We start from the raw sequence: 14,240 nt of genomic DNA, 5'->3' as shown, positions 1-14,240 counted from the left end.
AAGAGGAAAATCATCAGGCAGCATTGACAGTAAAATCTCACGTCCCGTCTTTATACCACATTAAATTGTACAGAGTTAAAAACAGAGCCTTGGAGACTCTAATTGTCTGTTTGTCGAGTATAAGTAAGTAGACTTCACGCAGTGCCACATGTGAAATATATACAAATAAGTCTCCCGTAAAAAGGGTAAATGATCTCCAGATATACAGTATGTCATATTAGACAGTAAGCTGGAAAGTAAAAGCCCAAACCTCTGATGTCTTACAATTGGATTAGTTGTTTTCTATACATTTCTCATGCAGTAAATAGGATTTGGAGGGGGGGTTAGTCAGTGCCGGCGGCCATCTTGATGTCGGCAATGGAGGTGGTTAGGCAGAGAGTTGCCTGGTATTGATTTGCGCTGTTCATAGCAGTGTGTATGCACTGATTTGTGAGTGTCATTTTAAATATTGAAGAAATGTTTTTACTGAACGGAGAGTAATATGAGTCCCTATTCTTCTTTCATTAATTAAAAAACGCTTCTTATGTGAGTGGAGTCCCCGTGGAACAGTGGGAGCCACCTGTGCAGAAGTGAATTTGGGGCCATTCTGTTTTCAGCCCGTGAAGGGGGCAAAAGCACATATGATTATTGATTAACCATCAGGGTCTAATCTGGAGGTGAGCAGTGCATCCGGAAAGTATTCACAGCGCTTCATTTTTCCACATTGTGTTATGTTACAGCCTTGTTCCAAAATGGATTACATTTTTTTTTCCTTAAAATTCCATAAACAATACCCCATAATGACAATGTGAAAGAAGTTTGTTTGAAATCTTTCCAAATTTATTAAAATAAAAAAATGTAAAAATCCCATTTACATACAGTAGGTATATACAATCTTTGCTCAATACTTTGTTAAAGCTCCTTTGGCACCAATTACAGCCTCAAATCTTTTTGAGTATGAAGCTACAAGCTTGGCACACCTATTTTTGGGCACTTTCTCCCATTCTTCTTTGCAAGACCTCTCAAGCTCCATCGCATAGGTGCACAGCCATTTTCAGATCTCTTCAGAGATGTTCAATCAGGTTCAAGTTTGGGCTCTGGCTGGGCCACCCAAGGAAATTCACAGAGTTGTCCCATAGCCACTCCTTTGTTATCTTGGCTGCGTGCTTAGGGTCATTGTCCTGTTGAAAGATGAACCTTCGCCCCGGTCTAAGGTCCAGAGCGCTCTGGAGCTGGTTTTCATCAAGGATGTCTCTCTAAATTGCTGTATTCAGCTTTCCCTCGATCCTGACAAGTGTTCCTGCCACAGAAAAACATCCCCACAGAATGATGCTGCCACCACCATTTTCACTGTAGGCATGGTACTGGCCAGGTGATCAGCAGTGCCTGGTTTCCTCCAGACATGGCGCTTGCAATTCAGGCCAAAGAGTTCAATCTTTGTTTCAACAGACCAGAGAATTTTGTCTCTGATGGTCTGAGAGTCCTTCTGGTGTCTTTTGGCAAACTCCAGGTGGGCTGTCATGTGCCTTTTACTGAGCAGTGGCTTCCGTCTGGCCACTCTACCATACAGGCCAGATTGGTGGAGTGCTACAGAGATGGTTGTTATTCTGGAAAGTTCTCCTCTCTCCACAGAGAAATGCTGGAGCTCTGTCAGAGTGACCATCGGGTTCTTGGTCACCTCCCTGACTAAGGCCCTTCTGCCTTGATCACTCGGTTTTGCCAGGCGGCCCGCTATAGGAAGAATCCTGGTGTTTCCAAACTTCTTCCATTTATGGATGATGGAGGCCGCTGTCCCTTGCCCAGATCTGTGCCCCAATACAATTCTGTTTCAGAGGTCTACAGACAATTCCTTGGACTTCATGGCTTGGGTTGGGCTTTGACATGCACTGTTAACTGTGTTACCTTATATAAACTTATGTATGCCTTTCCAAATCATGTCCAATCAACTGAATTTACCACAGGTAGACTCCAATGGGGTTGTAGAAACATCTGAAGGATGATCAGTGAAAACAGGATGCAGCTGAGCTCAATTTTGAGTGTCATGGCAATACACTTCTTTCACATTGTCACTATAGGGTATTGTTTCTAGAATTGTGAGGAAAATAATGATTTTAATCAATTTTGGAATAAGGCTATAACATAACAAAATGTGGAAAAAGTGAAGCACTGTGAATACTTTTCAGATGCATTGTATTGTTTATGGGAGGTGTATGCATAGGTAGCAGTGGTGATCAGCTATAGAAGATATTGGTGCATGGAGATATTTAGACAAGCGGATAATTTGGTGGAAGATTTTACAACTTTGGGTTTTATGTTTTGGATTTTTCTTATTATGTTATAGTGAAGGTTTGTTGGTTGCGCTGCATCTTTTGCTGCATTATGAGGGATGGAGTGAAACCACTTTATGCTGCACGCATATATATTAATTGATTTATATGCAATTTTCACTTATTTTTATATGTTTGATGATTTTTGTGTGGTAAGGGATAATCACATAGTGGCTGCGCTGATTGATAATAAGGTTTGATTTCTCATGCAGCGTTACATTAACTTGCCCTAAGCTTATTGCAGTTAAACAATGTCTATGGAACTTCTCATGCTGATTTCATATACCAGTCTAAGGCCCCTTTCACACAAGCGATCCGATCAGGTCCGCTTGTCAGTTTTTCAGGCGGACCTGATCGAACACCCAGTCTCTTCTTAAATTTATAATGTAAAAACATCATTACCAAAAAATGTATGCAACAAGGTTTATTTAATTATATGATCAAACGTTTTGCACACCTGACCATCACACCTATCTATTGGGCTAAGCACATGTTGATGAACCTCCAAGGTATTGAGTTCAGTTACTACTAATAAAGAGCACAGTTAATGTGACACCATAAAAAAGATATTTTAGACAGTTGTGCACTTACAACCTTGTGGCAGCAGTTTGGGAAAACCATTTTTTTGTTCCAGCATGATTGTGCGCCTGTGTACAAAGCCAGTTCCATAAGAACATGATTTGATGATTTGTACATGGAGGAACTTGAGTGACCAGCACAAAGTCCTAACCTCAATCCTACTGAACACTTTGGGTGAATTAAAAAGCCAATTACATTGGTAGAATGGGCCTAAATTCCCAAAGGCACACTGAATATTCTTCTGAAAAGCCATCCCAGAAGAATGGTGGTTGTTATAGCCTCAAGGATGGGGGGATTGACTCCATATTTATGCCCTCGGTTTTGGAAAGTGATATGCAGCAAACTTTTATATAGGTGGGATTGTCAGGTTTCCACAAACGTTTGGCCATTTAGTATTTAATAATGTAATACCTTCAACAAAGAAATGGAGGTGTTGCCTCCAGTTTTTATATTTCATTATTATGGGCAAAATCCATGTTTTTATTCCAGACTGTATATACTATATAGAATGTTTATCAGAGCCCTCATTAGCCTAACAGATTGCATTTTTAAATTTTAGTTTTAACAACGGCTGAAGACATTCCAGAGGCTGATCATAATAAACTGCACTAGACCAAGCACAGACATTCAGGGGTCCTCTAAATTTTTCAGAACTATCATGTTCCACCAGCCAACAACTTCAGGCTGCTTCATATCTTAGCTACAGCAAGGTAATTCTAGTATGTGATATATCACATCTTAAAATTAGTCAAGTATTTTCAGGTGGCATACAGTAAAAGTTTGGACATTGAGGTACCATAATGGGTGCTGCACATAGTCCAGGTTAAGCCTGTTTATTTAGAAGAAGATAAAAATCTAGCTCTTCAAACAGTTAAATATTAATAACAATATTTTAATAATACAATGCCTCAGAAGGTAAACTGCTTGATATTTCAGAAATCTGCATGGCATTAAAATAAAGCAAATAAATTCACGTTTTTTTTAGTTCATTATTATATATAAAATATTCAAGCTAACTAAGGTTTTTACAACTAAAATCTATTACTGTGCACAGGGATCATGCAAAAGTTCTGGAATGTCAGGCTGCACAGAACATTTAGGTGCATAGGGCTCAGCATACTAAAGGTGATAAGGGTTCAGCACATTAGAGGTACACAAGGCTCATTACAGCAGATGTATATATAGTTCAGTGCACATGGAGGTCGGATAAACAGGGGTTATTACCTGGCTGCCAAGAACAGCACACAGCTGACGGCCAGATAAGCCAACAACATGAAGAGCCAGACAGCAGGAGAGAAAGGATCCAAGAAGGAGAAGTACCCAGGCTTCCGGCCCTGTGGGAGACATGGGAATATATACAGGAGGGAACATATGTATACAAGAGGCACACTGCGAGGGTTAGGATGCACAAATACCAGGATAGAGCACAGCAAAAAGGGTATACATGTATATGAGAAATCACACTATGAAGCCTAACGCTCTAATGAAAAGATCGCTTGTGTCATGTGTATATACAGCAAATGTGCATGCATGGGAAAATCACTTATTGTGTGTGTATAGTTATGTATTTATAGAAGGAAGATTACACTTTGAAATTCATACCACTGAACATAAAAATGCAGTGTAAACTGGGTACACAATAATCATGAGGCCAGGGGGGTAACTATAGCCAAGGTAGGCCTTGCAACTGCTTTGAGGCGCAACAGTGCAGGCAGACCACCCTATGTATAATATACTTTACCTGGGCACCTGGGTAAAATAGCTAATTATTTTGGATAAATTATTAAATATGTAATACATGCACACATGGGGTTCGAGTTACTAAAACTGGAAAGTGCAAAATCTGGTGCAGCTATTCATAGCAGCCAATCAGCTTCTAACTTCAGCTTGTTCAATTACGCTTTGACAAAATAAAAACTGGATTGGTTTATATGCTGAGCTGCACCAGATTTTGCACTCAATAGTTTTAGTAAATCAACCTCATTGTCTTTCCCTCCTAGGCCATCTGTTCCATCGTCCTACCTTAGCAGGCTTACTAACCTAAGGCCTGATTCCCACGTCATATATAGTCCAGACAGTGGATTCCTGAAGCAAGAATAAGTGGATACTTGTGGCTGGAATCACAGGCAAGAACCCTGTACAAAGCAATGACAGGCTAAAAGTAGCCACCGCTGTCTGCTGCTGTTCGTATATATCTGCACATCCTGAGATTACCTGCAGCTCAAATCACTGGCCCTGGATGCAGGCAGACTGCACCCAGGGCCAGTAATCTGATCCTAGCCATAGGTAACTGCTGGAGGTGTAGAGGCATAAGAACAGAGATGGACAGCTGTAGAAGGCTTCTTGGCCACAGCCGTACTCAACTACATATGATTCCAGTGACAAGATACTGCTAGTTCTTGCCTCAGGAATCAGCTATCCAGATCTTGGATATTTGAATGAGGCTCATGTTAACAAAATTAGACGTTATAGCTACACAAGGCATGCAGAAGCAGGGGGCAGAGAGGCTAAAGGAGACAGCTTGCCAAAGTATCAGTACATCCAGAAACGATGAATAGACATCATCCTAGTCTACTAGCAATTGTATTCCAGGTGGACAGCCATGGAGTAGATGAAATACACACAGTTCACTTTTTTACCAACAAAATGCTAAAACTATACAGGGCCAGGAACAAGAAAAGTTGCCTGGATGTCATTTGAAGGATGGCAAGAAGCCTGGAACCTTTTATTATACATGTGTTACTGACATGACACATGAGTGGCTGTGTGCCATCCCCCACATCCCTGCTTCCCTAGGCTGTAACCTATGTTAACTGTGCAGAAATTCAGCCCTGTGTCCACTGTTAATTAGTATACTGCAGTGATAATAATGCTTCTAGAATGGAAAAACTAAAAGTTTATAAAAGTTGAACCCCAGGAAAGTCTTATTTCTTTATCACTGTAGAGAAGGGTTGGAACTCCTGCCACATTTTTATAGATATTGTACTAGGGAGAGTTTTTGTTAATTCATGGTCAGCAGGACAGGAAATATGAAGGTACCTCTCCAGGGGGTACACAAACAGCAGCAAAAACACCTTTTTCGTAAAGTACAGGAGGATTACAGCCTTTGATTAATTTTTACTGTTGATTGTGGCCCTGTTGCTGAGATTTTCTTTCTTTCATGTCCCAATCACAATGGTCACCAAGACATAAAGTGTTGGGAAATCTTTCTGTACAGGACACAGGCAGCAATAAATTAAACACAATATTTTGATAAATTTCCATTTTTTACTTTAAAGCAGAGTTCCACCCCCCCTCCAAAAATTAAAAGTCAGCAGCTACACATACTGTAGCTGCTGACTTTTAATATTAGGACACTTACCTGTCCTGGAATCCAGTGATGCCGGCACCCTAGCCAATGTTTCCATCGGCTGTCAGGTGCTGCCACCGCCATTTCCGGTAAGGGAACCCAGCAGTGAAGCCCATTCGGCTGCACAGCTAGTTCCCTACTGCGCATGCGTGAAGCATGCTGCACTCTCCTGAGCCCCGACAGAAGTGGGGGCAGGGCACCTGTCGAAAACAGGTACCTGCCCCCCCCCCCCCCCCGAAAGGTTCCAAATGTGACAGCGGGGGGGGGGGAATCGGATAAGTGTAAGTTCCACTTTTGGGTGGAATTTTGCTTTGACATCTTCTTTGGAAAGTATAAAAAAAATAATAATAATTAAAATTATTTGGAATGGATTCCTTCCACATTGAAAATATTTGTTCAAAATATTTCATTTTAGGAAGATTTGTTTGATTTTGTAATTCTTAGGGGGGGCAAATTGACATACATTTTTGACCACAGTGACGAGAACATTTGAAATAGTCAAGTGGAAAATTTTTCACGAATGTGGTTTTCATTCAGGAAAGTCCATTCATTCCAAATTGGAATTTTAGGAGTAAATTAAATTTAGAAGTGCTTTTGAAAGGCATTCATGAAGTAATCAAACGTGCTGAAATTTTTTTGTCACAGTTCAGAAACCTAAAGCAACCAACCGGAAATTATTTTAGAATGGATCTGACTGCAGTACACTAAAATATAACTGGCTCTTTTCACTGCCTTATGGACTACCCCTGTTTGACTAGTGTATATGAATAGAAATGAGCACACATGAACATATCTAAGTATGTATATGGCATTGTGCTGGGTATACACTTTGAGAGAAGTAGAGTCTAGGGAATGGATTGTGTATATACCAATGAAAAGTATACATATCCAACATGTCTGAAGGGTGTACACATCCTGCAAAGGAAGTGTGCACAGGATGGAGGACAGTACATAGTATGCACAATAATAGCTGATACTATAGATCTGAAGCCTGGGGTCTTTGCACACAGCTACAAAAAAATGCAACGTTCATATCAGTATAGTAGATCTGAACACAGTACATTGTTTTCTATGAGCCAATACACACAGTGAGTAATGTTCAGTAAAACTGCACTGCGTTCATATCTGTAAACCAAAGTAAACCAAAAAGAAAAATATTTGAGTCCGTGGTCAGTAATTTACGCATGTAGGCATCTCTATGCATATCAATGCATCTACATGGGTACATGCATTTATGTGTTCATGTGTTAATTTAATCCTTAGTTAAGAAAATGAATGTAAAAATAGTTTTGCAGAGGTTTACACATACGGACGGTTACACGGACCATACTTGCATTTTTTATGCAGGATCTTTCTGCTAGCCTCTTCCAGCAAGATCCTATGTAAATACAACAGTAATTTATTAAGCCCTTGTGCAAAGAGCCTATATGGGAAGAAGAAAAGGTAATAGCAGTAGAGGAGATAGTAACGATAGATAGATAGATAGATAGATAGATAGATAGATAGATAGATAGATAGATAGATAGATAGATAGATAGATAGATAGATAGATAGATAGATAGATAGATAGATAGATAGATAGATAGATAGATAGATAGATAGATAGATAGATAGATAGATAGATAGATAGATAGATAGATAGATAGATAGAACAAAAGTATTGGGACGCCTGCCTTTACATGCACATGAACTTTAATAGCATCCCAGTCTTAGTCTGTAGGGTTCAATATTGAGTTGGCCCACTCTTTGCAGCTATAACAGCTTCAACTCTTCTAGGTAGGCTGTCCTTCCTAGAAGAGGATTAGGAGTGTGTCTATCAGAATGTTTGACCATTCTTCCAGAAGCACATTTGTGAGGTCAGGCACTGATGTTAAACCAGAAGGCCTGGCTCGCAGTCTCCGCTCTAATTCATTTCAAAGGTGTTCTATTGAGTTGAGGTCAGGTCTCTGTGCAGGTCAGTTAAGCTCCTCCACCCCAAACTCACTCATCCATGTCTTTATGGACCTTGCATTGTGCACTGGTCCAAATCATTTGGTGGAGGAGGGATTATGGTGTGGGGTTGTTTTTCAGGGGTTGGGCTTAGCCCCTTAGTACCACTGAAGGGAACTCTTAAGGTGTCAGCATACCAAGACATTTTGGACAATTTCATGGTCCCAACTTTGTGGGAAACAGTTTGGGGATGGCCCCTTCCTGTTTTCAACATGACTGTGTACCAGTGCCCAAAGCAAGGTCCATAAAGACAAGGATGAGCGATTAAGGGGTGGAGGAACTTAACTGGCCTGCATAGAATTCTGACCGAATAGAACACCTTTGGGGTGAATTAGAGCGGAGACTGAGATCCATGCTTTTTCGTCCAACATTAGTTCCTGGCCTCACAAATGTGCTTCTGGAAGAATGGTCAAAAATTCCCATAGATACACATTTAAACCCTGTGGACAGCCTTCCAAGAAGGGTTGAAGCTGTTATAGCTGCAAAGGGTGGGCCACCTCAATATTGAAACCTATGGAGGAAGACTGGGATACCATAAAAGTTCATATGTGTGTAAAGGCAGACATTCTACTTTTGGTAATATAGGATAGATAGATAGATAGATAGATAGATAGATAGATAGATAGATAGATAGATAGATAGATAGATAGATAGATAGATAGATAGATAGATAGATAGATAGATAGATAGATAGATAGATAGATAGATAGATAGATAGATAGATAGATAGATAGATAGATAGATAGATAGATAGATAGATAGATAGATAGATGAACTCTGGCACTGTCCCTGATGTTGTGTATGGTATTTGTATAGTATATTTCATAACACAATTTTCTTATATAGATGTGGAATAGCAGAAGTACCCTACTTCCGCACAACATCTGGGACAGCATTAGCGAGATTATAAACGGAAACGACAATTGCTAAGCGGCAGAGGACACATGTAGGACAGAGGACATGGTGTGACAGACAAATGACAGCACACCCTGATGGATGTGTCAAGAAAGGACATCATATTCAGAAGTGTCAGTCTAGTCTGTATAGAAAGGGGGAGGCTTGATAAATTTGCTGCATTACACAGAAATATACTGGAAATGGGTAAACAGTATACGAGGACAAGGTGAGCACATACTTGTTTTATGGTGCCAGAACAGGGAAAATGAAGTATAAAGGGTCCTGACCTAGTTCATCGCAACTCACCAAGTCAATCTAGAATATCTACTAATTTATTAGGGTTTTTAAAAACAACACTAGTAGAAAAGCTACTGGGAGGATATAACTAAAGAGACATTTCTAAAGACTGGCATGAAAAATATTGAATTATGGACTGACATGTGTTTTGCAAAAATCATGTACAGTAGGTGTCAATGGGTTATAAAAGAAGCTACATGTCTCAGCAGTTAGTAAAGCAGCTATACTGCTAAACAACCTACAGATGTGCTGCAGGCTACTATAACCTATAGTACCTATATTAACTACTGTATAGTACCTACAATGGCGAATTGTTCATCAGAACATTCTTTCTTGCCATCACTGAGTCCAATAATTTTTTTTGAAAGCTTGTGTACTTATTAAATAGGTTTTAATACAATATGTGAGATTTTCCATAAAAGATATCTGTATTTACAGTTAGAATTTTGGTCATTCAAGAAAAATCTTTTTTCCTGCTCCTTCGAATTTGACCCTCCTAACCATGAGAAACAATTGCCAGCTTAAAGAAGATCTATATTTATTTTTTTTCTTTTACAGTTCTGTCCTCTATGGGGCAAGTACCTGTAGTACCTTGTCCCATATTTCTACGTTATGAGGTCTTATCTGCCCCCTCCTCCTGCCACCAGGGCTGCTGATAGGGGGGGACCACCAGCCCTCTTGTAGGGGGCCCGAGCACACAGGAGGGCCCACATAGGGAGGGGGATTAGTGATGGACAACAAATACAGAAATCTTCCTCCAGCACCTGAATCTGATCTGTCCCTCTCCCTGCTATCAGCTTTTATCTGCTGAGAAAGAGACAGTCGTCTCTCACTAATCCCCCTCCCTGTGTGGGCCCCCCTCCCAGCACTGGCTCTAATGTTATCTCTGCTCAGGAGTTTATTTGTAACTTTGTTTCTCTCTCTCTGTCTATCTGATCACTGAGCTCCAACTGCCCAGCCTGTATATTTTTATCATCTCAATCAGGAATTATGTGAGTTATGTTATATTTGTGTCTGCTAATAGTGATTTTGTTGTAATTTTAGCTAAATATATCTTTAATATTTTCTTGGGGGGGCCCTGCCAGGTAGTCTGTACGGGGCCCCGCAATTTCTAGCAGCAGCCCTGCCTGCCACAACCAATCTAACAAAAGCTATGAAGGAGATGGCTTATTAATGGCTGCATCTTGTCTCAGCTCTGAGCACTATCCCGAGACAAGCAGTTTTTGGTGGATTATTAGTGGACCACAAACCTTATTACGGTCCTATCCTGGAACACTAGCTGAGTATGTGGTTTACACCAATGGCCTGATCTCATAATACAGGATCAGACCATAAGCTGACAAACTGCTAGTGGACTGAGGTTACATACCACACGTGTAGAGGTGATACATTAACAATTTCTAAAAAAAAAATAAAAACTCAAAACGATTTAAACTAGCATCAGCAATAAGCTTACAGGAGGCAGGAGGAGGTCAAGGCATGATATTAATGCCAAAGTTAAGAATTGCATAATAGCCCACTTCAGGTTTCAGGGCTCCTGGGGTTTTCAAGCAGATATCCTGTAATATATCCAAATGTAGGTGACTGGTTTACATGGTTTTTAGTTAAATTAGTTTATTGTGACAACAAGATTACTAATGAGAATCTGTTACTGTAGGGGACATAAGAACATCTCAACTATTTGCCTCCTCCATGACCTCTGGTCAACGGGTGAGATGAGGGGGGAATCTGCACCTTCTTTGAAATCAATGTCCTGATAAGCAAGTAGTATCCTGCATTTCGAAGATAAACATTAGTGTTTGTAGGCATAACAGCCTGCAATGATATTACCTACGGCAATATTACTAGCTTAGGCACAAGGTCTCTAAGTTGAAGCAGTTGTGTCTCAGCAGAGGTCTGGTACACCTCGTGCTGAGTCAGAGCTTTAGCTCTCCAATCAGCAGGAAGCATGAGCCATCCTGGCAGAAAAAAATGTGGCTCAATCATCTATTTTTACTGCTCTACAATTGCAACTTTGAACTTTAAAGGAGTAGTACGGCCAAAGCTTATCCACTCCTCTGCATTCCTGTGACCTGTTTTTAGCAGACAGTGGGATGAAGCCCGTTGTCAGCTGACGTCACAGAGCCAGTCCAGGCTCAGGAAAGACCGTGACCATATGCATGGATCGGCACCCGGCTCAGCCTGAGAGCCTGAGCTGGCCATTCCCTCCCCCTCCACAGCCCAGCACTCCTGAAAGCAGAATAGAGAGCCAGTGACTGATAGTCACCAGCTTTTTGCTTAGGGAGCTATGAGAACAGAGATTGACGGTGTTGGATCACTCGGTTCTCAGTCTTAGAGTGGGTGGGGGCATGATGCAGCATCGGACCAATACTGCATCCACCTAGGTAAATAGGATTCTTAAATAAAAAGCAATTCCCATACTTCTCTATTAAACAGCTTTTGTATTGATTCTGCACTGATTTGTATTTCAGCTGGAATGTGTTTAGCATATAAAAATGTAAAAATCATTCAGGTTTTAAGGAAAAATAGGAATATAAAGAAAAATAGAAAATGACAATAGAAAATAATATGACGTACAAATCTGAAGATACTCCTGCGCTCTCCTATTATTTAGCATTTGCAATGAAGATGCAGTTGTGTCTCACAAAGCTCCACTGCTTGAATGAATGGGAGATAGGGGTGAAGGTGGGTTCCCTTCTGACCCCTGCTTTGCAGTCTTATAGCCTTTAAAGTCTATGGTGAATTCCCTTACACTTAGGGAGAATGCTAAGAGGCACACAGCATGCCGAAATGTTTGAGGATGGAAATCTATGAATAGAAGTAAGTGAAGATGACACCGTTATACTCTTCTCACGCCATGATTCATAGATACAGAGGTATTGAAGTTATTTTTTAAAGGGATGATGTACAGATGGCTGCCCTTTGGTACCAATGTACAGAATGGAGAACCTAAATATGTATGGGAGACAATGTAAGATATACCAATTGTGCTGTATGTGTGGTTGTGTACACTCTAAGCAATAAACACAGAACATGGGGAGATGTCCACACAAGAGACAGATGGGCTGTGTAGAGAAAGGAAAGGACAAGCACATGCATACATCGTTTTAAGAGACCGATAAACCTAAAATCTCCAGTGACTCATATTACAGTGAACCTGTACATCATTTTTTTATTTAAAAGTCCTGCCTATAGTCGAACTACACAAGATGAGTGCTGTGACCTTTATTCACCAGAAAACCCTCCTATATGCCCTTTTTTGATTTATATTCATTTTTCTTTACTGAGGCCTCAATTTTCCTGACCAATCAGCCTAATTCAGTGGGCAGAAACACTACTTTCATTGGACAGGAGAATGGCAGCTACTAGAGTTTAGCGATGAAGTCAGAGAAAAGTCAGACCCTAGTAACTAATGGCACTTTTCCACTGCAAGTACCGGCTCGGCTCTACTCGGCCCTGCTTGGCCCGGTTTGCTTTTCCACTGCTGGTACTGCATGGTACGGTGATGGAACGGTTCGGTACGGTACGGTATGGTTTGCTTTTCCACTAAAGTAGTACTAAAGTTAAGTGGGTGGGATAACAACGATTCTCTGACCAATCAGTGACTAGTAGTGACCGCATGCAAAGGATTGTGGGATATGGTACCGGGTATGGTACCTCTTGGAACCACAATCGAGGTGGTACTGTTTTTGAGAGCCGTACCGTTCGGTTCCATGCAGTGGAAAAGCACCGCCGCACCGTACCGAACCGTTCCTACACCGTACCATGCGGTACCAGCTGTGGAAAAGCACAAAAGCGAGCCGAACCGTTCGGTTCCATGCAGTGGAAAAGCGCCAAATGTGAAACTAAATCAAAGGGGGGCATAACAAGAGCATGTCTGGTTAATAAAGGTGCTAGCATGCATATTGTGGTGTCTTCTCTAAGACACAGTATTTCTCTTAGGTAGGATATTTCTGTTTAAAAATTGAAAATGCAGTACAGGTTCACTTGAAAGAGCTTCGAGACATTCACAAACACAAGGACTGATCAAAGCTGATCATATTTATCATGAAAGAGCAACTGTAATTAAAACCAGGCACAGTCAGCAGGAGGGCCTCAACCTTAGCTTTAGGTAGGGCACCTGGCATAGCTCCCACCATCCCAGAATACAGTGCTCCAAGGCAAAGGGGGCTGCAAAAGCCTGCCAGGTGAGAGTGATTCAAAACCAGGGAACCCAAGGCTCATCTAAAAAATGTTGTTATGGTTCCTACACAGATAATCTAGTTTTTAAGTTTGGTCAAAACACTTTAATTTTTATTACTATACTCGATATCATAGCTTTGATATGTATTATTATTAATTATTAGTACTATTATTTGTTATGTTGTATTTCAGCCCTCATGAAGGGGGTGGAGTATAGCCCCCGAAACACGTTGGCTTTGTATACAATGCATGTTTGGAATAAACCTACTTTTGGACTCAAATATTACGGTGGCACTTCAACTCTAGATTTGACCACACACCAATTTCCAACCATTTGCTTATGCTTGTGGCCAGGCACTGTGTCTACAGATCCTTTGTAATCTGTTTATATCACATAGCCAGGAAGCTTTTAGAATAGAGTCAGTCTTATCCATATAGTATCTTTTCCAATACCATAAAAATAAAAGCAAGGTAAAGGGGAACAGGATTGTTTTTTTACACCATAAAATAATACAGGCAATATTACTGTTAAGTCAGCTTACAAATTTGAGTAACAAGGAATATTTTGCAAGCAATGTCTACTTAAGAGGAGCATGTGCTTTGGCCAAGAAGGGCAAAGCATCGAGTTTACTTAGTTGCCC

General features: G+C 40.7%; 1 protein-coding gene across 2 annotated transcripts in view; it reads right to left on the bottom strand.

Moving 5' to 3' along the window:
* Positions 1 to 14,240, bottom strand: part of GRIK5 (glutamate ionotropic receptor kainate type subunit 5) — a 565,130-nt gene that overhangs the window by 71,038 nt on the left and 479,852 nt on the right. For both annotated transcript variants that reach the window (XM_082273102.1, XM_082273101.1), the window contains exon 14: positions 4,110 to 4,219. In XM_082273102.1, coding sequence (XP_082129228.1) covers positions 4,110 to 4,219 — 110 coding nt within the window. The remainder of the gene's footprint in view (positions 1 to 4,109; positions 4,220 to 14,240) is intronic.

This window comes from Pelophylax lessonae, assembly GCF_965119305.1.
Source record: "Pelophylax lessonae genome assembly, chromosome: 12".
NCBI lineage: Eukaryota > Metazoa > Chordata > Amphibia > Anura > Ranidae > Pelophylax > Pelophylax lessonae.
This window is presented reverse-complemented; position numbering and strand designations above follow the sequence as displayed.